The sequence below is a fragment of the Bubalus kerabau genome, chromosome 17 (genome assembly GCF_029407905.1).
Source record: "Bubalus kerabau isolate K-KA32 ecotype Philippines breed swamp buffalo chromosome 17, PCC_UOA_SB_1v2, whole genome shotgun sequence".
Taxonomy (NCBI): domain Eukaryota; kingdom Metazoa; phylum Chordata; class Mammalia; order Artiodactyla; family Bovidae; genus Bubalus; species Bubalus kerabau.
In genome coordinates, this window is record NC_073640.1 from 51,327,381 (window position 1) to 51,352,417 (window position 25,037).

At 52.9% G+C, this 25,037-nt stretch overlaps 2 protein-coding genes across 5 annotated transcripts; one reads left to right on the forward strand and one right to left on the reverse strand.

The window, feature by feature from the left end:
- Nucleotides 1–13: 13 nt before the first annotated feature.
- YIF1B (Yip1 interacting factor homolog B, membrane trafficking protein) lies at nucleotides 14–9,498 on the reverse strand. Of its 4 annotated transcripts, none has more exons than XM_055554335.1 (8): nucleotides 9,359–9,498; nucleotides 4,417–4,655; nucleotides 4,229–4,333; nucleotides 4,005–4,083; nucleotides 3,818–3,875; nucleotides 2,690–2,845; nucleotides 2,512–2,605; nucleotides 14–406 (listed from the first exon to the last, which is right to left on the reverse strand). In XM_055554335.1, the coding sequence occupies exons 1-8, from the start codon at nucleotides 9,399–9,401 to the stop codon at nucleotides 251–253; spliced, it is 930 nt and encodes a 309-aa protein (XP_055410310.1). In that variant the 5' UTR covers nucleotides 9,402–9,498; the 3' UTR covers nucleotides 14–250. The 4 variants fall into 4 exon arrangements, with proteins under 4 accessions (XP_055410310.1, XP_055410309.1, XP_055410311.1 ...); XM_055554334.1 differs by having other exon boundaries at nucleotides 9,350–9,472; XM_055554336.1 differs by lacking the exon at nucleotides 9,359–9,498 and adding an exon at nucleotides 9,220–9,238.
- A 2,576-nt stretch (nucleotides 9,499–12,074) lies between these two features.
- Nucleotides 12,075–21,744, forward strand: KCNK6 (potassium two pore domain channel subfamily K member 6). The gene is made up of 3 exons (XM_055554338.1): nucleotides 12,075–12,435; nucleotides 19,574–19,969; nucleotides 20,142–21,744. Exons 1-3 carry the CDS (start codon nucleotides 12,114–12,116, stop codon nucleotides 20,360–20,362), a joined length of 939 nt encoding a protein of 312 aa, XP_055410313.1. The 5' UTR covers nucleotides 12,075–12,113; the 3' UTR covers nucleotides 20,363–21,744.
- The last annotated feature ends 3,293 nt before the right edge of the window (nucleotides 21,745–25,037 follow it).

Here is a 25,037-nt window from a genome sequence, read left to right on the forward strand (position 1 = left end):
GAAGCTGGCCACGCCGTGTCCGTCACGGTTTATTGTTTCTGGAACAGTGGCCGCCCTGCTGGGGGGCGGCCTGTGCAGCTGGAGATCTCAGCACCTCGGCGAGGGCGGGGAGGGTGGGAGGGGCTCAGGCTGCGGGGTCCCCGGTGGCCGGCAGGTGGCCGGGAGATGAGCTGCGGCGGCATCGCCGGTGGGGGTGAGGGGGCGGCGGCCGCCGGAAGCAGCAGCTGCGAGAGGCGTCGCGGGGCCGCCCTCACCGCACCAGGTGGAAGGTGAGCCAGTACATGAGCAGGGGCTGCGCCGCCGCCACGGCCATGGTCAAGTACATGCGCAGCTGGTTCCGCGCCCCACGCACCGGGATGCCCTCGGCCGCCGCCTCCGCCAGGATCTTCAGCCTCAGCGTCCGGATCTGGACCGGGGAGGGAGATCACTCTTGAGCCCGGCCTCCTTCGGGACTCCAGGTTCCCCACCCTTCATAGAGTGGCTGGGCTCAAGTCTGCTCCTGGGGAGCCTCGGGTTTCTCCTAGATCTCCTAACACACAGGGAGGACCTCCTTGTCCTCCCAGGCCTTGGGAGGAAATGTGAGGGTTCCACACTCAACTGCCAAGCCAGGGCCTTAAGTTGGTGAAGTGGGGAACTTCAGTGTGAACACCCGGTCCAAGGGGATGGCCAGACTTGGCCCTTTGGCCACCATCAGCTTGTGCTGCACTTGATGATTTTTTAACACAAACCAGAAATGCTATTTTTTCTCCCCAGTTGTTTTGTTTAAACCGCCCCTAAAGTTGTAAATAATGACATGTAAATTGAAGTTTATCTGTGGGACAGAACTGGCCCACCAGTCTCACTAGCTTTTGCTCTCTGCTCCTCACACTTTTCATACGTTCATGGGGTTCTCACGGCAAGAATGCTGAAGTGGTTTGCCATTTCCTTCTCCAGTGGACCACAGTTTGTCAGAACCCGCCACCATGACCTGTCTGTCTCGGCTGGCCTTACACGGCATGGCTCATAGTTTCACTGAGTTACACAAGGCTGTGATCCATGTGATCATTTTGGTTAGTTTTCTGTGATTGTGGTTTTCATTCTGTCTGCCCTCTGATGGATGAAGATAAGAGACTTGTGCAGGTTTCCTGATGGGAGGGACTGGCTGTGGGGAAAACAGGAGTCTAGCTCTGGTGGGCAGGGCCATGCTCAGTAAAATCATTAAATCCAATTTTTTGCCAATGGATGGGGCTGTGCTCCCTCCCTGTAGTTTGGCCTGCAGTGGCCCAATCCTAGAGTCTGCAGTCTTTATGGTAGGCTATAGGCTCTATGCGGAGAAGGCAATGGCACCCCACTCCAGTGTTCTTGCCTGGAGAATCCCAGGGACGGGAAGCCTGGTGGGCTGCCGTCTATGGGGTCGCACAGAGTCGGACACGACTGAAGCGACGCAGCAGCAGCAGCAGCAGCATAGGCTCTATGGTAAGGGTAAGGGCGATCTCCTCGAAAAGGACTTATGCCAGCATGCCACACGCCTCCCGGGACTGCTACTATCAGGACCCTGCGGCAGGCCACTGTCGACCCACGCCTCCACTGGAGACTCCCACTCACAGGCAAGTCTGGCTTAGCCTCTTGTCACCCGGGAGAAGGGGGTGAAAGAGGATGAGATGCTTGGATGGCATCATTGACTCAATGGGCATGAGTTTAAGAAACGCTGGGAGACAGTGAAGGACAGGGAAGCCTGGAGTGCTGCCGTTCATGGGGTCACAAAGAGTCAGACATGACCGAACGACTGAACCATCTAACACTTGCTCACACTGATACTCTCAGTACCCTGAAGTGGAATCATTATCACCCCAGTTTACAAAGGGTTTCCCTGGTGGCTCAGTGGTAAAGAATCTGCCTGCCAAGCAGGAGACAGGTTCATTCCCTAGGTCAGGAAGATCTCCTGGAGGAGGAAATGGCAACCCATTCAAGTATTTTTGCCTGGGAAATCCCTTGGACAGAAGAACGTGGCGGGCTATACAATCCATGGGGTCACAAAGAATTGGGCATGACTTAGCAACTAAACAACAACCACCTTTTCAGAAAAGGGGAAACAGGTTTAAAGAGAGGAAGTGAGCTGCACAGGATCCAGCGAGGCCTGGGGTTAAAGCCAGGCCTGGTGTATCCCAGGGGTCCTAACCAGCCCTTCTATACCAGCTGGAAGGACTCTCAGAGAAGCTACTTCAAGGACACTATACTCTTTTCATCCTAAAGGAAATTCTGGAAGGAAAGCCCATCGTACAAGAAAAGCGGAGTGAGAGCCCACTGGCTGGCCCCTCCTCTCCCTTCAGCAACCCCCCAGACACCCCCTCTTCTGGGAAGCTCTCTGGACCCCCAGGCTAGGGCAGCCACTCCAGGACTCCTCAGGTCACCAGTATGGCTATGGGTCTAAACTCCCACCTGACATCCCTTGCTCGGATGACCTGAGGGACCCCCAACTCTGTCCAGAAGGCCTGTGCCCAGAGTTCCACCCTCCCTTGAGCCCCAGCTCACCATGAACACAAAGATGGACACACAGCACCAGCCCAGCACCAGGTAGTAGCCGATCTTCCCAAAGAGCAGGCCCATGAGGACCCCGCCAATCATCCTGTGGGGAGACGGGGGAAGGCTGGTCTGAGGACGAGGCCCTGGGACTGGAGGCTGGCAGCGGGGAGGCAGAGGGGGTACTCACCCAACATACTTGTAGCCCAGGAAGGCCACCAGGTCGATAGTGCTGAGGTCTGTGTTGACAGTGATGAGGTAGAGGCTGAGCAGGATGGCCAGCACCTCCACTGTCAGCCAGGCCAACGCCGAGCTCGCCTGCAGCCCCAGGAGGTCTGGAGAGAACCTGCGACGCCCGAGCTCTGTCAGCCAGCTGGCTGGCCCAGACCCTCCCAGAGCAGGGGGGGACAGCCTCTGGGGGCAGGGTGGGCACTAGAGACCCGGCAGGGACCAAGATGGATGTGGGCCCTGTCCTGGAAATCCCATCCCGAGTGACAGACAGCCCAGAGAGGTCAGGCCGGATGTGGGGAAGCACAGGGCGGGGCAGGTGTGTGACCCCATGGGGAGGGAGGGTGTCCGAAAGGAGGGGGCACTTGAGCTGAGGCTTGAAGGAGTAAGGAGCTGATGGGGGAAGGAGACCTCTGCCATATCCCCAGCCTCAACAATTCATGGCTCTAATGACAACAGTTTTCCATGCCACGAAGGTAATGAACAGGGGTCTGTGAGCAAGAGGTGGGGGCCTGACCCAGGCTGGAGGGTGGGGAGGCTTCCCTGAAGCAGTATCAGCACAGGGGAGACATGAGGAGTGAGGAGGAACACACTCCTCAGCCAAGGGAACCAGGTGTGCAAAGACCCTGGGGAGGCAGCCCAGGTCCTTGGCAGAAACAGAAAGAGGACCAGAGTGGCTCAGCAGAGTGAAGGAAAGGGGCACAGAGTGACTGCAGGCAGGCAGTGATAGGCTCCGGAGCTGGGGCTTGGTCTGGGGACAGCTTCTGAGCAGGGGGCGGAGGGGGGTTGGCATGGCCAGGCCCACCTCTCAGAGAAGACCTTCCTGTTGTAGTTGGGGTGCAGGGGTGTGTGGGGGCCGGGCAGTTAGTTAGGAGAGGCCAGGGGAAGGCTAGATTCGGTGTCACCTGCCACAGGGTGGGGAAGAAGAACGAGGCGAAGGCAACCCTGAGGGTACACCGAGGGCTCTGTCTTGGGCTAAATGGCTACACGGTAGGACTGTTCTGACCCAGGGGAACCAAAGAGACCTTTTTGACTGCCCCCCCCGCACCGCAAACCCCACACCACTCAGCTGACCCCAGGCCTCTCTTACCTATCCTGGGTCCCCAGCGCCAGGCCAGCCACCAAGACGTAGGTGATGAAAGCCATGGCTGTGGAGGCAGACACACAGACACTGGTCAGAAGAAGGACCACCGGGACCTCCGGGCACCTAAACGTCTGCCCGAGACAGGCCCGCCCGGAGGGAGGAGGTCGCCGGGTGGAGGTGGGTGGGATGAAACCTGGAATGTAGAGGTCAGGAGCGTTGACATCAAAGCGGGGGGCCACCGGCGTGTCCTGCTGGTACTGCACCTCCCAGTCCTGTGGGGAGAGTGGGGGGAGCAGGCAGGACCTGGAGCGGGGTGCCTGCCCCCGTGCAAGCCCTCTCTCGGGGCCAATCTATCTGGCCTGCTCCTCAGTCTCCTCTACCCCTGCCCATCATGTGCCTTGGGGGGCCAGTGCTCACCTGGTGTAGGTAGGGAAAGACGAGCAGGCCCAGCTTTTTGCCCACGTACATGGTGTCCACAGCGAAGTAATACTTGAGCTTGGTGACAGGGATGAAGCGATCGATCTGGGAAGGCAGAGCTCAAACCTGAAGCCCCAGCCCCATGACCCCTGCCTGCCCCCCACCTCCCACCAGCCCGGCCCACTCACGTTCTTATCCACCAGCTCCTTGCCCTGTGCAGCGAGGCTGCTCCCATAGGCCATGGCCATGTTGGACACAGGATCAGCAAGGAAGGCCCCCTGGGGCGAGGCGGAGGCTGCAGGGTAGCCCAGGCCGCCAGGCACCCGCTGGGCCCCATAGCCCCGGTTCTGGGCTGAACTCGTGTCATCAAAAAGCTGGTGGGGGTCAGCCATGCCTGGCTGGGACACAGGAACCCTCCGCTTCGAGGCTGCAGGGGAAGAAGCGTAGGAGCCTTATTCATTTGTCAGGAGCTCTCCCTCTGGCTCCTGCTACAGTGGGGCACTGGTTTTGACGTCAGATGGGTTGTCTAACCAACTATGGTGTTGGAGAAGACTCTTGAGAGTCCCTTGGACTGCAAGGAAATCAGTTCTGAATATCCACTGAAGGACTGATGCTGAAGCTGAAACTCCAATACTTGGGCCACCTGATGCAAAAAACTGACTCATTGGGAAAGATCCTGATGCTGGGAAGGATTGAAGGTAGGAGGAGAAGGGGACGACACAGGATGAGATGGTTGGATAGCATCACCAACTCGATGGCTATGAGTTTGAGCAAGCTCCGGGAGTTGGTGATGGACAGGGAGGCCTGACGTGCTGCAGTCCATGGGGTCGCAAAGAGTCAGACACGACTGAGCGACTGAACCGAACTGAACGTAGGGTTGTCTAGTCAGGTCTGGGTGGCCTCTGCCATCCATCCATCCATCCATCCATCCATCCTTCCTTCCAGATAACGATGATGATGATGACAGTGACGGCCACTGTGTATGGGGTTGACTGTGCACAAATCCTTACTAAGCCTTTACAAGCAAAGTCTCTAGACAGACAGTCTCTCTTCCTGTTCCCTCTTAGTCATTCAGCTCCAACCGCAGGGGCCTTGTTGCTCACTGAACACACCAGGCACCTTCCATCTCAGGCCCTCTTCACTGGCAGTTCCTCTGAAGCTCTTGCTTCAGACACCCTCAGGACTCCCTCTTGTCTTCGAAGTCTTGGCTCCATGGCACCTTCCCCAACTATCCTGTCGACAACTGCATCTCCCTTGGTAACACCCCCCATTCCCTATCTGCACTTAATTTGTATCTATAGAACTTAGCAGCAGCTGACATACTAGCTGTTTAATTTCTCTTGTTTCACTGTCTCCCCCACTCCAATGTGAGCTCCCCAAGGTAAAGAGCTCTGTCTTGTTTGTGGCTGAAGCCCTAGCCTCTAGAACAAGGTTGGAGTAGATACTTGATTTAAAAAAAAAACAAAAACCTGATGAATGAATAAATGGCCATTCCCATTTTACAGATGTGGAAACTCAGGCTTAGAGAGGCTAAATGGGGACTTCCCTGGTGGTCCAGTGGCTGAGATTCTGTGCTCCCAATGCAGGGGGGCCTGGGTTTGATCCCTGGTCAGGGAACTAGATCTCATGTGCGGCAACTAAGACCTGACGTAGCCAAGTAAGTAAATAGATAAATAAATAAAGAGAGGCTAAATGACTTGTGCAAAGGGCGTGACAGAGCAGGATTCCATCCCAGGTTGGCCTGTTAAATATTATAATAATTAAGCCCCAACTGACCACCGAAATCACATCAGGCCATGTTCTAAACACTGTGGATGAACTCATTTAATCCTCACAACAACCCATTCTGTGCTGGTGATACCATCATCCCATTTTACAGATGCTGCTGCTGCTGCTAAGTCGCTTCAGTTGTGTCCAACTCTGTACGACCCCATAGACAGCAGCCCACCAGGCTCCTCTGTCCCTGGGATACTCCAGGCAAGAACACTGGAGTGGGTTGCCATTTCCTTCTCCAATGCATGAAAGTGAAAGGTGAAAGTGAAGTCGCTCAGTCATGTCCGACTCTTCACGATCCAATGGACTGTAGCCTATCAGGCTCCTCAGTCCATGGGATATTTCAGGCAAGAGTACTGGAGTGGGTTGCCATTGCCTTCTCCTTTACAGATGGGATGCCCCAAAAGAGGTTCAGGTCCTTGCCCCAAATCATATAGATAGCATGAAGCAGAGCTGGGTCTCAAGTTTTCAAAAGGTCCCTCTGCTTCATATGGGGAACAGGCTGGGGAGGCCGGGACAGGGAGAGGAGAGGAAGGAGGCGAGGAGATGGTCCAGGTAGGAGAGATGGATGAGGTGGGCATTGGGAGGGAGGCAAGGGGGTCACTGCTTCTGGATGAATCTGGAGGTAGGGCAGGATTTCGGGACGTGTGCTTGGCTGGGGGAGGGTAAGGAAGAGGGAGGAATCCACGTTGTCTTCCCAGATTCTGGCTGTCTACGGAGATGGGAAATATGAAGAGGGCGGATCTGAACCCAGCGCTCTGGCTCCAGCACCCTGACCCAAAGCAATGCCTCCACAGCAAATTTACTGAGTGCCTCCTCTGTGCCAAGCGCCATGGTGGGAAAAGGGCAGTAGGATTACAATGGGATGGGGGAGAGGGGTCAAATAATCCACATCATGGCTTTCTCCGCACCTCCATTTTCTTCTCGGTGGAAAGGTGTCCACTCTCTGGGGCAGAGTGACACTCATAAGCTGCTCAGCCCCTGGCCTGGCCCATAGAAGAGTGATCCATCTCATCACCTGTCATCAGTTATTAGCCCCTCAACTCTTCCTCTTCATTATGTGTAGCCTGAAAACAGACCCAGGGAAGTCCTCGATCTCAAAGCCAATAGCACCAGCCCTGGCCCACTTGTCCCTGAGCACCACTTCTCTTTCCCTCTCCCACTTCTGGCCAAAGGGCTGGTTTCCTGAAAGCTTTGGCATAAGCCTTTCCTCCCTCTTTGTCACCACCTCTGACGTTAGCAGTTGGGGTTCTGCTCTCACTGGTCCCTTAAATGTACCAGCACCACCAGGCCGGGGCTGTTATTCCTCTCTGCTTGGACTCAAGGCCCTTGGCAGCACTGAGGCCCTTGCCACAAATGCCAACCTCTGACTCAGTATCCGCTTTCGTGGCTTCTGAGACACCGTACTACCTTTTTCTCTCCCCTGTTGGAGTCCCACAAACATCGACAGAGTCCCTCTGTGTGTTAGGCTCTGCTGGCAGGCAAAGTGGATACAGCAGTGAACAAAAGGGAACAGCTCATGCCTTTATGGAGCTGATGGTCCGATCAGTCCCTCAGTCACTGGTTTCTCTCCAGCTCCCTGAACTGTGTGACCCAATTTTTCACCCTTACCCTTGTCTTCTGCCTCTTACCTAGGGCAATCTCACCACACTCCAGGCTTTCAAAGCCACCCACCTGATGCCCTGGGCTGTCTCTAGCCACCATATCCTGCCATGGCCCTCTGGCTACCCCTGGGCCTTTACCTCTGACATTGGTTCTCAGCCACCATGTCTCAATGTTACCCTCCTTTCTCAGATTTTGTCATCTTGCACCTGAATTAAATGTCCTACCAGGTTCCCCTGTTCATCCCTAGGCCCAGCAGAGATTATTTCATGCCCTCTGCCTAAGATCATTGCCCACTGTACTGAGAATAAGACCCAAATGCCTATGAGGCCCTGCATGACCCAGCCCTGCCAACCACCCTGGTTTGTTACCTCTCTTGGGACTCATTCCACCCGGCCACAAGGGCCTCCACCTCTCGGGCCCTGACCCGGCCAAGCTCCTCGCCTCCTCAAGCTTTAGAATAGACAGTGCTATCACCCTAGAACACGTTCCCACAATTAACACCGGCCAATAGAGCGCCTGGCCTCAGCTCAAAAGACTCCTTCTCAAGAGACCTTCCTTATCCTCCATATGAAGCCCTAGCCCTACCTTGCTCTTTCTCATAATATCCAGTGGTTCTTTTTTCTCTTTTAAGCAGTTAACACAATTTCTAAATCTATCTTGTCGACTTGTTTACTCAGCACAAGCCTCCCAGGCTTTTCCCTCTCATCACAAATCCCCTTCTCATTCCTCATCATCAGCTGTATCTCTTCCAGGAAGCTTCACTGACATGGCAGGGCTGGGTCAAGTTTCCTAATCTGGCTAACACACACCTCCATCCCAGTCATAAGCTCTCTGACTGTGCTTCCCCCATCCCAGCCCTGAGCCCTATGCCTGCACATAGCTCTATCACACTAGACTGTTGCTGTCTTCCGCTTTGTACTGGTAGCTCCATGAAGACAGGAAGCAGGACTGATGGGCACGTCTGTGTCCCCAAGATCCCCTACCAGAGGGCCAACCATGTATCTTAACAACGGTTGAAGGGAGGAATGCAGGCATCATGACTTGAGGCCTACTCAACTCTCCCCTACCCCATCAATTTCCAATTTACTCCCTTTACAGTTCTAATTACTTCCCAAATTATCTTGCTGACTAGTTTACTCCCGAGTTTAGTGTCTGTCTGCCCACTAAATTCTGCGCTGTAAGTTGTCAAGTTGTAGGCTACCACTGGGTATTCAAATTCCACCAGCACAGTGCCTGGCACAAGTGAGTTGAAGCAAGATACGCTGAATGAATACATGAGATGCACGGACGCTCCTGGAGATGAAGAGGAACTAAGAGATAGATATGCAGAGACACGGGAAAACAGCACAGTAAATCCAGGTTCAAATCTTAAATGAGGAGTAAACACGGCCCTCTGCGATCACGTAGGGCTATAGGACTATAAACGCCTTCCTATGGTGCGTGGGCAACCGCGCAAGGCCACGGAAGGGCGGAGAGCGGCCACAGGGCTAACTACAAATGAATGGAAGTCGCGTTTTTCTGCACATCACACAATATCTTGCCCAAACTTGTTTTCTTCTAAAGGAATTTCCTAAAGAGAAGCAGAATCGACCCCAACGCGCCCCCTACCCGACCTGGCATCCCTGCGTTGTGCACGCGTCGTAGCTCCCTGACCTCGTGAACTCTGACCTGTGGCGACCTCGCCAACTGCCGAGGCGGCCCCGCCACGCCCCGCCCTCCCGATCGCTTCGGTCGGCCACGTACGCCACTTACGCTGCCGGGGCGTCCCCACCGCCGCCAAGCCTCCCGGGTTCATCTTTCGCCGCCGTAGCCGCAGCCGCCGCCCCAGCCACGGTTCGAAATGTGCCCGCCCGGCTCCCGTAACCACGCCCTACCGGCAACACGGCAGCCAATGGGCGTCTCGATCGCGCAAAAGCCACGCCCTCTCACGGCGGCCTAGAGAAGTTGGCGGTAAGAGGAGAGTTTGGAGGCCGGTGACGTAAGGCAAGAGTCAGGCCTGCAGGACCAGGAGGGCGGAGCCGGGAAGAATCCGTGTAGTGGGAGCTGTCGTGCATGCTGGGAAATGTAGGTGTCGCGCGAAGAGGCCGATGGGAAATGGAGTTCTCTGTAAAAAGCGCTCAATTTAGCTCCTGAGAGCACTGGGGAGCCAGAGAAGAGTATGGAGCAGGAGGAGACACATTTGTATTCCCCAGCGGCTAAGTGGAGTTGTGCGGGCTCTAAGGCTTATATAGTTTTGCCAGACTTTCGGTATTAAAGTGATTATTTAGAGTGACAAAAGGACATCCAGCAAGTTAGATGGGAAGAACCATCTTTTCTTGAGGTGTATTGTTGAAAGAAACCGTCTTTTCTTGAGGTGTATTGTTGAAAAACAAAACTAAACCGAGAAAATATGAAGACCTAACGAGCTTTATTCAACAACTTATGAATTAGGCAGCCTCACATCTATTAAATAGGAGGGAGTTTGTAGGAGTTGTACAAAACGCAGGGTTTTTGTGAAAGGAAGCAAGGAAGTTATTAACAAAAGAAAAGAAAGAATTGTTTCAGGCCAGGTCACCTTCTTTTGGGGGGAAGGTGAGTATCTATCTTGTAGAATACTTCTACCTTTGTAGGTGGGAGTTGGGGGTGGGAGTGGGGAGTGTAGAAATGGAGAGGTCCCACACGACAGATTACCTCACTGGTGCTGACCAGGAAATTCCAAACTGGCCGATTAAGATTACCTTCCTAGGGAAGGACAAAATTGCAACTAGGTCAGATATTAAAATCTAGGTTCGGTATCATGGGGCTTCTTTGGTTGCTCAGCTCTTAAAGAATCTGCCTGCAATGCAGGAGACCTGGGTTCTATCTCTGGGTTGGAAAGATCCCCTGGAGAAGGGAAAGGCTACCTACTCCAGCATTCTGGCTTAGAGAATTCCACAGACTGTATAGTCCATGGGGTCGCAAAGAGTCAGACATCACTGAGCGACTTTCACTAATGTGTTGGTAGCATGGGGTTTAGCACAAGTGACACATTTGGGGGTCTCTGGTTTTCTTTTTTAGCACTATCTTTAGACATTTCCCCAAATATTCATAAAAATGCTCCTGTGTTGCAACCTGGTTTCCCTGGTTTGCCAAAACCACTATGACCCTCCACAACTGAGTGCACACAGGCACACCTGCTAGTGAGGAGCCCTGAAAATTGTTACCTTAGTTTCTCCTGTGTCTGCCCTCTGTCTCTCCCTGCCTAACTCTGTCTCCTCCTCTTTCTCCCCCTCAGCCTCCCCTTTTCTGTCACTCAGTTCCTCCAGTTATCTCAGGCAAAGATAATGGTAGAAATGACTTCTGAGGAGTGATAGTATTCCGGAAGGATGTCAGCAAGTGACCCTGTCACTGTGGCTTTCCCTTTCCTCCTGTGTATGAAGTTATGAAGTTGCTCAGTCATGTCTGACTCTTTGCGACCCCATGGACTGTAGCCTACCAGGCTCCTCAGTCCATGGAATTTTCCAGGCAAGAGTACTGGAGTGGGTTGCCATTTCCTTCTCCAGGGGATCTTCCCAACCCAGGGATCGAACCCAGGTCTCTCGCACTGCAGGAAGATGCTTTACCGTCTGAGCCTTTTCTGGGGAACTTGAAGACTGTTCTGGTCTCTCAGTTATGAGTCCTGGCTCCACAGTCCTGTAGGCATCGCCCTCCCAGCCCCTGTCTCTCTGCTTCCCTCATCACAGCCCCTGATCCTCTGGTCTGTCACTCTGTTGAAGTGCTGGGAGCACCCTGAGGGCAGGACCCAGGACAGCCTTAGTCGCTGCTGTTTCCCTGGCATCAACCAGCAAAGGGCCGGGCACAAAGTGGGCGCTGAGCAAAGATTTAAGTGACTAGCTAAGGATCATGCATTGGAGAAGGAAATGGCAACCCACTCCAGTGTTCTTGCCTGGAGAATCCCAGGGACGGGGGAGCCTGGTGGGCTGCTGTCTCTGGGGTCGCACAGAGTCAGACACGACTGAAGCGACTTAGCAGCAGCAGCAGCAAGGATCCCCAGTCTGTGAAGACACAGGTGACGCCTGGCCCTGTGGTGTCCCCCTTTGTGGCGTCCCCTCCAGGTGGATGCATTCCCACTCCAGAACGCACGACTTGACGAATGGACGGAGGACTGGATTTCAGTTTGTCCCTCTGGCCCCTCAGCCAAGCGCCCGGGTGCGGCGCAGTCGGGCAGCGACTCCTCGGTCCGCGGGCATAAAGGAGTTTTCGGATTCTCTCTGGCATAGGGAGCCGCCCGCTCGGGGGAGGGAGCACCCTGCCGGTCTCCTAGGTCCGGGAGCGCTGGGCTCCTCCCCCTCGGTGCCCACACCTGGCGGTGGGGCGTGCCTCAGTTTCCTCCACCTCGGCCCCTCCCCTTTTTTCTTTTCTTCCTCTTTGGGTCGCTGGTGGCAGCGCGTCGAGCACTCCCGGAACTGAAGCCCGGCGCCGGACGATCGGGAGGCGGGGGCCACGTCAGCGGGGCGGCGGGGGGCTCCGCGGGCCGGCCGGCTGAGCCATGCGGCGGGGCGCGCTCCTGGCGGGCGCCCTGGCAGCATACATCGCGTACCTGGTGCTGGGCGCGCTGCTGGTAGCCCGGCTGGAGGGGCCGCACGAAGCCCGCCTCCGAGCCGAGCTGCGGATGCTGCGCCAGCAGCTGCTGCGGCGTAGCCCGTGTGTGGCCGCCCCCGCCCTGGACGCCTTCGTGGAGCGGGTGCTGGCGGCCGGACGGCTGGGGCGCGCCGCGCTTGCCAATGCCTCCGGGTCTGCCAACGCCTCGGACCCCGCCTGGGACTTCGCCTCGGCTCTCTTCTTCGCCAGCACGCTGGTTACCACCGTAGGTACGTGAGCGCCGCCCTGAGCCCCCGGCCCACGAGGACCCGGGACCCCCCGCTCCCCCTCGCCTCCCTAGGGACCCCAGAGCCACCACGAAATACCCCGATCCCAGCAGATCATTCTCAATTAACTCTGAGCCCAGGATCCCCTCAAAACCCCTTGATGAGAACCAGGGACCCACACTTGTGGGATCCTCCACCTTGGGGAGTCCCCATCCAGACCTTTCCTCCCAGTAGGAAGTCCCGCAGTTCTCTTGGGGTCCAGAGCCATCCTCAAAGTACCTTCTGGCAAGCATCTAGGGCTCCCTTCCTCTGCCTTAACCACCTTGGAGACCTGGGTCCAGTCCCCTCTAGGCCTAGAACAATCCTCAGAGACCTCCTTTGAGAACCCAGGGCCCTCTGCCTGAGACCCTCTCCCCATTAGCCACCCAGGACCTCCGCCCTTCTCTCTGGCTCAGACCTCCATCCCCTCCAACACTGTCTGCTGATTCTGCAAATACATCCTTCTGGGATGTGTCCTTCCGGAAGCCTTACCCCAGTCTCCTCCTGACCCTGGTGGCCCAGTGAGGACCCTGAATCTCCAGACCCTCTCCAGGCACCATCACTAAAGACCTTACTGCCAGTAGAGATCCCTCAGCAAAGACCCAGGGAATCCATCTCAGACTTCTACCCCTCTGGACCTAGACCACTCCCCAGCAAGGGCCCCCGCCCTCCTCCTGACCATTATCATACTTCCCTGCAGGTAGCCCTGACTCTAGACACAGGACCCCTCTTCACATCCCACTCCTTCTTGGCATCTCCTTTGTATTGGGGGAGCCCTCAGTGCAGGGCTTTCCTTCCATTAGGGACACCCCTGCAATTCTGCAGCTCTCAGCTGTGGAAGTGTGGGAGAGAACTCGAGCACCTTCCGGGAAGAACCATTGACTTTCTAACCAGAAGGTCCTCACCCAGGACTTCCACTCCTCCAGTCCCAAAACAGCTCCAGCAAAAACCCCTAGTGTTTTTCAGACCAGGGACTTCCCACGGGGGCCTCTATTTATTTATTTTGACCTCTCCACCCAGCATGTGGGATTTAACCTGTGTCCTCTGCAGTGGAAGCTCAGAGTTCTAACCACTGGACGACCAGGGAATTCTATAGGGGCCTCTTTGAATGTGACAACCTTAGCTGAGACTGTCACCAATCTCTGGTCCCTGATAACTCCTTATAAGAGCCCCAGAATACCTGGGACCCCAACGCTGGTCACACATGCTATCCTTGAGACAAGAATCCACCCACCCCCCAACCAGGGTACCAGCCCAGGGACTCTACTCTCTGAACCTGCTGTCCCTGCCCCTGGACTCCCCCTGTCCACCATGAATTTCCCAAGAAAGGGAACCTCCTTGGGACCTGGGACCCCTTTAGTCTCCTCCAGACCCACAGCTGGGACCTTTTGCCCCAACTCTGTCCCAGCCTGGTTTGGACTCTCCCTCCATCAAATGCTCCAGGCTCTTTGTACCCCAGAACCCTCCCCACTATTCACTCAAGACCATTACCGCTTTCCACCCTGGACACTCTGAGCCAGGACATGAGACACACACCCCCTCCCATCATCCCTTTAGCATTGTCTCCCCCCATCATGTTGGCTCAGGCATCCTTGGGCTCAGAAGCCCCCTCTACCTGAGAACAACCCCCTCCTAATCCCATTTGTAATCCCACTGGTGCCTGTCCCTCTTCTTCCTCTGGACCCAGGACCCCAGCCCCAAACCAGGATCTGTTTCAAACCAGGACACTGGCCTCTGACTTCAGATTACTAACTGGACCCCACAGATCCCCTTCTCTGGACTCCTACAGCCTCAAGTAGGACCAACACACCCCACCCCTCAGGCCTACCTGGGAAATCCCTCACCTCAATGCTCCTCAGACCTGGAAAATCCCTTTGTTTGTCAGGCTCTGCTGGTCCTCCCACAACCCCTCCCCAGCCCCCAAACTTCCTCTTTGCCTCTTTGCTAAGATTTGGCTTCCCAGGAGACTCAAGTGGTAAAGCATCTGCTTACCAATCCAGGAGACTGAGGAGATGCAGGTTCGATCCCAGGGTTGGGAAGATCCCCTGGAGAAGGAAATAGCAACCCACTCCAGTATTCTTGCCTGGAAAATTCCATGGACAGAGAAGCCTGGAGGGCTGCAACTGTCCATGGGGTCGCAAAGAGTTGGACATGGCTTAGCGATTGAGCATGCTAGGATTTGGACTGGGGAGGGGTCTGGGGCTCAGCTAGCTCACACGCCTAACTCCCCATCCCTGCTGACAGTGGCCTTTGCCGTTTGTCACCAGGAGGGCCTTTTGTCACTGTCAAGTGGACTAGCAAACCAGGCCACAGTAGCTGGGCTGGATCTCACAGACGCTGCCCACTTGCTGGCTGGGCCTGCCCAACCTGCTTCGGGGCTTCACTCTCCCTGTCTCCTCCTAGATCCTGCCTTCTGAGAAGTCATCCCAGGCAGGACAGGTGAAGAAGCCAAACTCAAGGCAGGCAAGGTTCAGATTCCTGTTCAGCCACTGCTGATCTCTAGTCCTCTGTGTCCTCCGTCATCTGCAAAATGACTCCCTACTTCACAGGAATAGTAAGACCTGGTAGAAGACTTAACCACACCACATATGGACTTTAACTCACTCATCACAATAAGCCTGGTGAGCCAGATGCTGTTTGTGGTCCTATTTCTTAGCAATAGAATCTGAGGCCCAGAGAGGTTGGACAACTTGCCCAAGGCCACACAGCTAGGAAGTGTAGAGTGCAGATTTGAACCAAGGCTGTCAGGCCTCGGAGTCCCATGCTCTTTTTTTAAATAAAAAAAATTTTTTTTTTAAATTTTGGATGCACTGGGTCTTTGTTGTGGCACGTGGTCTTTCTCTAGTTGCAGCACGCAGGCTTCTCTTGTTGGGCACTAGACCGTCTCTAGTTAGGAAGCACGGGCTCTAGAGCACACAGGCTCAGTAGTTGTGGCACGTGAGGTGTGTTGCCCTGTGGCATGTGGGACCTTAGTTCCCCCACCAGGGATCGAACCCAAGTCCCCTGCATTGGAAGATGGAGTCTTAAATCACTGGACCCCTAAGGAATTCCCCAGAGTCCCATGCTCTTAACCAGTGCACCACACTACTTCTTAGGCGTCCATGAATGATGAAGGGTGATACATGTATATTGTAAAAAAATTTCTGACATTCCTTAAAAATGGTAAGTTATTGCAATAGGGGAGAGAGATTGACCTCAATTCAGAGTATAGCAAAGATAGCTGGGGATTTAGAGCTGAGAGCAGAAGGAGGGGACTAGTGGATGGAAAAGTACCAAGAGGCGACATGGATGCTAAGGGGATTCTTGCTAAATTGGCTTAACAGGATTCTTGTTAAAGACCACCAGGGACTTCAATACAAGTGGTGGATAATGAGAAATTTGATCAGATGTCAAGTATGGGGGATTCTCCCTAAATAAACTTAGTGTCATTGTTGCGTCCAACTCTTTGCGATCCCATAGACTGTAGCCCGTCAGGCTCCTCTGTCCATGGAATTCTCCAGGCACAAATACTGCAGTGGGTAGCCATTCCCTTCACCAGGGGATCTTCCTGACCCAGGGATTGAACCTACATCGCCCACATTGCAGACAGATTCTTAAATTAGGATTCCTGCTAAAACCGGGCTTAGTCATGAAGAGAACTCAGAGGGGCCTGACTCAAGCTTGGTCAAGCAGGAAGGCTGTGTCCATGAGACATGCCAGTAATAATAACCGAGCTTGACAGAGCCTCATTTATCATTAGTGCTGTTGGTGAAGCTGGGAGCCCTGAATATATCTAGAGAAATGAAAACCCGACAACATTCAGAGAGGCCTCTCCCACAGCGTTCCTGGGCTTGTCACAGGCCCTAGTCTTCTGAGAAAGATCTGAGGCCTGGAGCTGGTTCAGGCAGCCTTGCTGCGGTTGAGGCCAGGGCTGGAGGAGTCAGCCCACTTGGAACTGGGAATGCGGAGAGGGAGCGAGCATCACAGTCTTGCTGACTCTTTCCATGACTGTGCTAGGTGCCCTGTCCCAACCTGTACTCAAGGAAGGGATCATTTATGAGGCCATTTTCAAGTACTCTGAGGAAACAGGCTCAGAGAGAAGTCACTTGGCCAATATCACTCAGGGACCAAATAACAAAGCACTGCTTTGGACTTAACTCTTGGAAGTAGCAAGTTGAGGCTCATAGCCCACATTCTATTCTTCTTTCTTTCTTTTTTAAATATTCACTAGTTTTTCAAAAAGATTTGTTTATCTTTTTGGCTGCCCCAGGTCAAAGTTGGGGCACAGGGATCTTCGATCTTCTTTGCAGCATGCAAACTCCTGGTTGTGGCATATGGAATCTAGTTCCCTGACCAAGCATCGAACCCCAGCCTTCTGCATTTGGAGTCCAGAGTCTTAGTTCCTGGACCACCAGGGAAGCCCGCCCGCCCCCAACTCTATTCTAACTCTGATTTTTTCTGTTTATAAGAATTTCATGTCATTTGCAAACCTGTCCTTTCAGCCAGGCTGCTAGAGTTTCTCCATCAAAATCCTTGTATTAATGAAGCTTGGAGCCATAAGTGATAAACCTCAAATAACAGTTGCTTAAATACAATGGGCGTTTATTTCTTGCTCATGTTCAAGGGAGTCAGTCCAAGACCAGATTGGTGCTGCATGGTCAGAGACCCTCAGGTTCCAATATAACTCTCAGGCCAGGCGCGGTTTCTATTCCCAAGTTCATCTCATGGTCCCAGATGGCTGCTCAGCTCCAGCCTTCCTATCTGTGATCCAGTCAGCAGGAGGAGGGAGTAAAGAAGGGAGATAGGCGTCTCCCTATCTTTAAGGACACTTTCTGAAGTTACTTGCTTCTTTCATCTATATCTCCTTGGCCATAAATTATTCCAGACCACATCTAGCTGCACTGGAAGAGGGAATGTCTTTATTCCTGGTAGCCACATATCCAGCAAGATCTAGAGGATCCTTTATTTTTCCCTAGTTTTTTTTTTTTTTTTTAACTGGGGCGAAATACACATAAAATTTACTATCTTAACCATTTTTAAGTGTACAGTTCAGTGGTATTAGGTATATTCATACTGTTGTACAACCAGTGCCAGCACCCATTTCCAGAACTCTTTTTACTTTTATTTTTTAATATTTATTTATGTATTTAGGCTGCATCAGGTCTTTGTTGTGGTGTAGGGGCTTCTCTTTAGTTGTGGTACACAGACTTAATTGCCCCGAGGCATGTGGGATCTTAGTTCCTCAGCGGGACCAGGGGTTGAACCCACATCCCCCGCATTGGAAGGTGGATTCTTAACCACTGGACCCCCAGGGAAGTCGCCAGAACTCTTTGGATCTTGCAAAACTGAATCTATACCCTTGTATATGCTAACTCTACACTTGCCCTTTCCTCGACTCCTGGTAACCATTGTTCTACTTTCTGTCTCTGTGATTTTTTTAATGTTTATTTTATTATTTTTAAAAATTAATTCATTTATTTGGCTGTAACCAGATCTTAGTTGCTGTCTGCAGAATCTTTAGTTGCGACATGTGGGATCTAGTTTCCTGACCGGGGATCAAATCCAGGCCCCCTGGATTGGGAGCACAGAGTTTTAGACAGTGGACCACCAGGGAAGTCCCCCGTCTCTATGATTTTGACTACACTAAGTGCCACATATAAATGGAATTGCAGAGGCTTTGTCTTTTTGCAACTGGCTTCTTTCACTTAGCATAATATCCTCAAGATTTATCCATGTTGTAGCATGTATCAGAATTTCCTTCCTTCAAAGGCTGAATAATATTACATTGTTTGCACTTATATTTTGTTGATTCATTCACCCATCGGTGGCCACAAGGGTTGTTTCCACCTTCTGACTATTGTGAAGAATGCTGCTATGAACATGGCTGTGCAGGTATCTCCTGAGCCCCTGCTTTCAAATCCTTTGACTATATAAAAGCCAGGGGGAGACTTCCCTGTGGTCCAGTGGCTAAGACTCCACGTTCTCAATGCAGGGGGCCCGGGTTCAATTCCTGGTCAGGGAATTAGATCCCACATGCTTCAATTAAGAAGACCTGGCTCGGTCAAATAAATACTTTTTTGTTGTTGATTTAAAAAAAGTCAGAGTCAGGGATCCTTTTGTGTGGAAGATGGGCTCAGGGGAAAGTCTGCTCGTATGGGCAATGCTTTCACACTTTCTTATGCACCACAAGGCTGGATCTGTGGTCTTTTGGGCAAGACATTTTACTGTCAACATGAATCAGACCCCTTACCACCCCAGTCATATCTCTGACCCTTTGGTCTGATTTATTTGGGAAATTACGCATTGCCAAAGTGAGCCAGTTTCACCAACACCTGAATTCCCCTTTGTCGTATTTCTATTTGCAGAACTCACACCCATACTGACCTTCCTGTTTTTCCACAGTCCTCCAAGAGCACGGTGGGGCTTGTCACACCCATTTAAAAATTGTTTTATTTCTGGCTGCCCTGGGTCTTCGTTGCTGCACGTGGGTTTCCTTTAGTTGAGGAGAGTGGGGGCTACTCTCTAGTTGCGGTGTGTAGGCTTCTCATTGTGGAACATGGGCTCTAGGGCATGTGGGCGCCAGCAGTTGCGCAGAGGCTTAGTTGCCTTGCAGTATGGGGGCTCTTCCCGGACCCCTGAGAGAACCTGCACCCCCTGCAGGGCGTGCGCTGCCCTGTTGGATTGTGTGGTGTCCATGGGTTACCAGACAAAGCACTTTGACCTGAGATGGAGCCACAAGAGGGCCCTGAGCAGGGGAGGGACATGACCTGACTCCTGTGTTCACAGGGTCCCTCTGGCTGCATGGGGGCAGAAGGGAGACCAGGGAGGAGGCTGCCAGTAGACAGGACCAGGATGAAGCCTTGGGGTGGAGTGAGGGGGAAAGTGGGTAGGTTTGGGCTCTGTGCAAAGGTTGAGACAACAGAGTGGATGTGAGTGACAAGGGAGCCGAGGATGACACCAGGCTCTCAGCCTGAGCCGTGGGGAGGGTGGAGGTGTCATCACCGGAGATAAGAGAGTCTGGGAGGGGTGGCTTTGAGGCTGAAATTAGTCTTCAGTTTAGGGTAATCACAGACTCCAGAGTGGATGCCGAGTGGGCCGAAGGATTTCCCCCTGACTCCCGCAGGCTACGGGTACACGACGCCACTGACCGACGGGGGCAAGGCCTTCTCCATCGCCTTTGCGCTCCTGGGCGTCCCAGTCACCATGCTGCTGCTGACCGCCTCGGCCCAGCGCCTGTCGCTACTGCTCACCCACACGCCCCTGTCCTGGGTGAGCCAGCGCTGGGGCTGCACCCCCCGGAAGGCAGCCCGCTGGCACCTGGCCATCCTGCTGGGGGTCACGGTGACCGTCTGCTTCCTGGTGCCAGCCGCCATCTTTGCCCACCTTGAGGAGGCCTGGAGCTTCCTGGATGCCTTCTACTTCTGCTTCATCTCTCTGTCCACCATCGGCCTGGGTGATTACGTGCCGGGAGAGGCCCCCGGCCAGCCCTACCGGGCCGTCTACAAGTTGTTAGTCACAGGTGAGTGGGGTTAGGCTGGCTGGGGACTGAGGGCTGGTGTGAGGGTAACCTGGCCCCATCCCGGAGGGATGGGACATTGAGAATCACAACCCCATCCTGGGGGATCCCGTAGCCCCATGGCCATGATGTGGGCGGTCTGGGTCCACTCATCGCCTCTCCGCCATCTCTGCAGTCTACCTCTTCCTGGGCCTGGTCGCCATGGTGCTCTTGGTGCAGACTTTCCGCCGCGTGTCTGACCTTCACGGCCTCACAGAGCTCATCCTGCTGCCCACTCCGTGCCCCACCAGCTTCACAGAGGAAGATGACCAGGTGGACATCCTGAGCCCCGAGCCCGAGCCACACCAGCAGCTCACCGCCGGCTCGCACGTGGACTACGCCTCCATCCCCAGGTAGCTGGGGCAAGTGTCAGGTCAGCTGCAGACCAGGCCTGCGGCTGAGGGGCCCTCGGGACTGGAACCGATGGACTGGCCTGTCTACAAGCACACCCTGGTGTTCCTGAGGCCCTGCCTCCACTGTCTGCCCTTTGTCTGACCGGCCTGAGCGCCGCCCAGATCCAGGAAGCAGCACTGCCTTGTTTCCCCTGCCCCTCCTCCCGCCTCCCCGCACACTCTGCTTCCCTGACTTTCTCACTGACTTTATATTTCTCAGTCTTTGCCTTGTGCCATCTGCCTCTTTCACCCAAGTAGCCACTCATCACCTGCTGATTCTCCCAGACTCTGGGCTCAGACCTCATTTCAGGTGCTAGATTGATCACTTCACCTCGGGCCAGTGACTGGCCCCCTCTGAGCCTTGATTCACCTCTTGGGTCAAGTGGGAAGAATATATTCCCTCATTCAAAACTCCCTCCTCTGTGCCAATCCATGCTGGGCAGCGCTGGGGCCACCACAGTGTTCCAGATGCTCTGGGCCCTGCTCTCATGGGGCTTGCTGTCCTGTCTCCCATACAGTGACAATTCATAACAGGCAGGACTTCATTAGTGGGGGCAGGGGAAGGTGCAGAGTGGTCAGGGCTGGGGTAGAGGAAGCATAGGGAATGTACCCAATCCAGCCGGGAAGGTCAGGGAGGGCTTCCTGGAGGAAGGGGCAACTGCACTCAGACCTGAAATCTGAAGAGTAGTCAGTCTGGGGAAGAAGGTGTACCTGACTCATTTTCCTCCAGTGTGTCCAGGGAGCTAGACATATTTGGATATGCCTGGGGTAGGCCTGCATAATAGAGTCTTCCAGGAAGCTGAGACGGGATCCTAGTCCAGTATGGAAGGTACTGCTTTTAGTGAGACACCATCGTAACAGCTGTTCCTGTTTACCAAGAACTAATTACATTATGTCCCCTGGGCTCTGGAGCCAGCTTGTGTCTGTGTTAGTCGCTCAGTTGTGTCCGACTCTTTGCAACCCCATGGACTGTAGCTCACCAGGCTCTCCTGTCCATGGGATTCTCCAGGCAAGGATATTGGAGTGGGTTGCCATGCCCTTCTCCAGCTGGAGCCAGCCTGTCTGGGCTCAAACCCAACTCAGCGGTGTCCTGCCTGTGTCTTTGGGTGGTCATTTTGCCCCTATTTCCTCAGTTTCTTCATCAGTAAAATGGCAATAATGATAGTTCAAAAGATGGTTTCACAGAGCCTGCCATGTTATTCTGGGATGATCTCTTTGGCTAGGCCCTGTTCTGGGTACTTTACACATGAGGAAGATAATGTAGTATTATCATTGGATGTGGGCACATTGTAAGTGTCCTTAAATGACCATCTTGGGAACTTGGCTTCTTTCTTGAGGGCACTAGAGAGCCATGGAAGGGATTTGAGCAGGAGAGGGCCATGGTTAGATTTGGGCTTTTGCTGCTGTGTGTTTGTGGGGTGGCGGGGGGGAGGCTGGGTGCCTAGGGGAGGCTGGGGCAGGAATGAAGCAGGAGACAATGGGACTGGGTGAGGCTGAGAGAAGGGGAGGAGGGGGCAAGTCAAGGTATGCTCAGAAGACCAGGTGGACGGGCCATAAGGCTTACAGACTTGGGAGGGACAAGGCCAGGGGAAGGTCCAACAATGCTCAGCTGCCCCCGAGGTTGGGGACCTGTGAGAAAACAAATTTGTAGGGAGATGTTGAGGCTTGTTTGGAATGGTGGCTGTGAAGGGCTAAAGGGACACCCAGGAGAAGAAAGCAGGAAGTCACAGGACCCTCGGAGCAAGGACTTAGGGGGTGGTTGAGGCTGCAGACAGATGAGGAAACCAAGACTATCAAGGTGGGTATTGAAAGCCCTGGGTGGGAATGAAGAGAAGACCAGCCTTGAGAAATCAGCCATAGGGTATATATCAGTAAGGAAGGATTTGGGTTGCAAGTAACACAATCCTGACTGGCACTGACTGAAGCAGTGAGATGGTTGTATATTGTATATCACCCAAGTTGGAGAGATCTCTGGGTATGATACAGTTCACAACTCCAACAGGGTCTTGTGTTCTTGATTCCCTGTCTCTCTGCTCTATTACCCTCAGCTAAAGGCTTGGCTCCCACATGGGCTCTCCTCATGGCCACAAAGTGGCTGCCACAGGTCCAGGCATCACAGAAAGACATGTTAATTTTTAGTGCAAGAAGAGGGAAAGGGGTGTGTCTTCCCATGGTGCCTCTTTGGAAAGAAGGAAACCTTTTCCCAGTGTCTCCCAGCAGACTTCCTCTTCCCAATCATTGACCAAAATTGGCTCCTGAGTCAATCATCGGCCAGAGTGATCATGGCATCACTATGATTAGCTTGAATTCCTCAGGATTCCCCCTGCCACCAGGGACTGAGGTTTTAGTTTGCAGGCTGGTAAATACTTGAACAAAACTGGGCTTATATTAGAAAGGCAGAAAGTTGGGAGAATGGGAGCTATCAACAAACTAGTCAGCCAGGATGATGATGTATAATTATGCAGGTAGGGACCTGCATAAGGGTTGCCTGGAGGGCAGGGTGGAAACAACTTGGAGCTGAAGTTCAGGGCTGAATATGCCCAAAGGGGACTTCTTTTTCTTTTTTTTCAGGGGGGACTTCTTTTTCTAATTAACATAGTCCCATATGATGAGCAATGACCCCTCAACCAAAGAGAAGAACTTACAAAAGAGGCAGAAAGGAAGTTCAAGAGAGGAGTAGGAAAACCAGGAGAGTGGGAAATATTGGTGAGAGTTGAGAGACTCTTAAAAAGGGAAAAGTCAACATTGTCAAATGATGCTAAGAAGTCACACAAAATCATTTTAATAACACAAGAGAGAACACTTATATAGGATTTACTACCTGCCAGGCACTGTTCCAAGCTCTTGATACACCAGAATTTATTTTATGCCCTCAGCAACTCTGTAAGTCATGTATATTCTCCATATTGCAGATGAGGACAGGAGGCCCAGAGAAGTTATATAACTTATCCAAGATCACACAGGAAGTGCAAGACTGAGATTTAGATGAGGATCTTTGTTTTTTTGGTCACCTTGCCACATGGAGGCTCAGAAATATCCACTATCTAGTTCTTTCTCAGTCTCCCAGCCTTCCTGGCTCCTCAGCACAGTTGATGACCCTGCTGCTAAAGTCAGCAGCTGGGTGAGAGGCAGTTACTTGAGGGAGGAAGGTGCCTGTGTGATCTGGCTTCTGCTCTGCACCACTTTTCCTTCCAAATTCCTTCCTCTAAAAGAAACCAGGCCCTGCTCATTTCAGATACTTTAAAAAAAAAAAGTGCACACTTAAAGATGGAAAAAGTAGAAGAATATTCAATAGAAATAAGTCTTTCTCCTGTATGTGGGCTGTGATGATAGATTTTCTCAGGTCTCCTAGGCATGTACCAGCAATATACCTGTGTGTATACGTGTGTCATTAATTTTTTTTCTTTCACTTTGCAAAAGTGGTACTGAATGGTGGGGTAATTACAATCACAGACTCTGGAGGCAAAGTCCCTTGGTATAAATCTGAACTCTGTCATTCCCAAGTCTGTGGTTTTGGGCCACTCATTTCACCTTCCTGTGCTGTTCGCCAATCCGTGAAATGGTATAACAGCACCTACCTCGTGGACTTGTTGGAGAATTAAGCAATATCTGTAAAGCTCCTTAGAATACTGTCTGGTGCTCAATAAAATATTGGCTCATTTCTGCACCATTTTCATATTATATGTCTCATATATGCATATATAATTTTTATATGCTTTTCTAATATTCTTTTTCTGCATCTTGCTTTTTTTTTTTTTTTACCAACTCAGTGTCATTCAGAGATCATTTCAGAGGCACAAGAGTAGGTCTCATATCCTTTTCTTTTTTTTAATTTGTTTTTATTTGGGGTTGCCCTAGGTCTTCATTGCTGTGTGTGGGCTTTCTCTAGTTGCAGTGAGCAAGGGCTACCCTTTGTTGCAGTACGTGGGCTTCTCATTGCAGAGCACAGGCTTCAGGAATTGTGGGACAGGGGCTCATATAGTTGTGGCTCACGGGCCCTAAAGCTTGTAGGCTTCAGGTGTTGCAGCACATCAGCTCAGAAGTTGTGGTGCACGGGCTTCGTTGCTCCTCAGCATGTGGAATCTTCCCAGACCAGGGATCAAACCCGTGTCCCCTGCATTGCAGGTGGATTATTATCCACTGCACCATCAGGAAGTCCCTTATATCCTTTTTTATGTCTGCTGTGCCTCCTCTAGGACACACATCCCACAGAATACTAGAGTGGGTTGCCATTTCCTACTCCAGGGAATCTTCCTGACCCAGGGATCGAACCCATGTCTCCTGCGTCTCCTGCAGCTCCCTCACTGGCAGGCGGATTCTTTACCACTGAGCCACTGGGGAAGTCCAAGTTATTTGCATGTTTCACTAATGGACATGTGGGTGGCTGCTAGTCTTTTGCTAGCATAAATGAAACTGTAGGGTGTACGTTGGGCATGTCAGTAACAGAGGCACTTTTTCCTGGTGTGGTTATATTCCAGAGTCAGGGGGTACCATGAGGACACCCCAGTCTCTCAGCTTCTGTGAATCTAGAAGGGCTCAGGTACACAGCTGCTGAGTTTCTTCCCTCAGATGAAGTCACCCTCCCTGGTCTGTGGGGATGGGCTAGGGGGTGGAGGGGCACAGACTTTCATCAGCTCTTT

Excerpts from the sequence above, each read along its gene's own strand:
- KCNK6 (XM_055554338.1), top strand. The coding sequence starts at position 12,114 with ATGCGGCGGGGCGCGCTCCTGGCGGGCGCCCTGGCAGCATACATCGCG. Across the intron at positions 12,436-19,573 it reads CACGCTGGTTACCACCGTAG|GCTACGGGTACACGACGCCA; the intron begins GTACGTGAGCGC and ends TGACTCCCGCAG. Across the intron at positions 19,970-20,141 it reads CTACAAGTTGTTAGTCACAG|TCTACCTCTTCCTGGGCCTG; the intron begins GTGAGTGGGGTT and ends CCATCTCTGCAG.
- YIF1B (XM_055554334.1), bottom strand. The coding sequence starts at position 9,401 with ATGAACCCGGGAGGCTTGGCGGCGGTGGGGACGCCCCGGCAGCGTAAG. Across the intron at positions 4,084-4,228 it reads TCTTTCCCTACCTACACCAG|GACTGGGAGGTGCAGTACCA; the intron begins GTGAGCACTGGC and ends CTCTCCCCACAG. Across the intron at positions 3,876-4,004 it reads TCCTGACCTCTACATTCCAG|CCATGGCTTTCATCACCTAC; the intron begins GTTTCATCCCAC and ends CTGCCTCCACAG.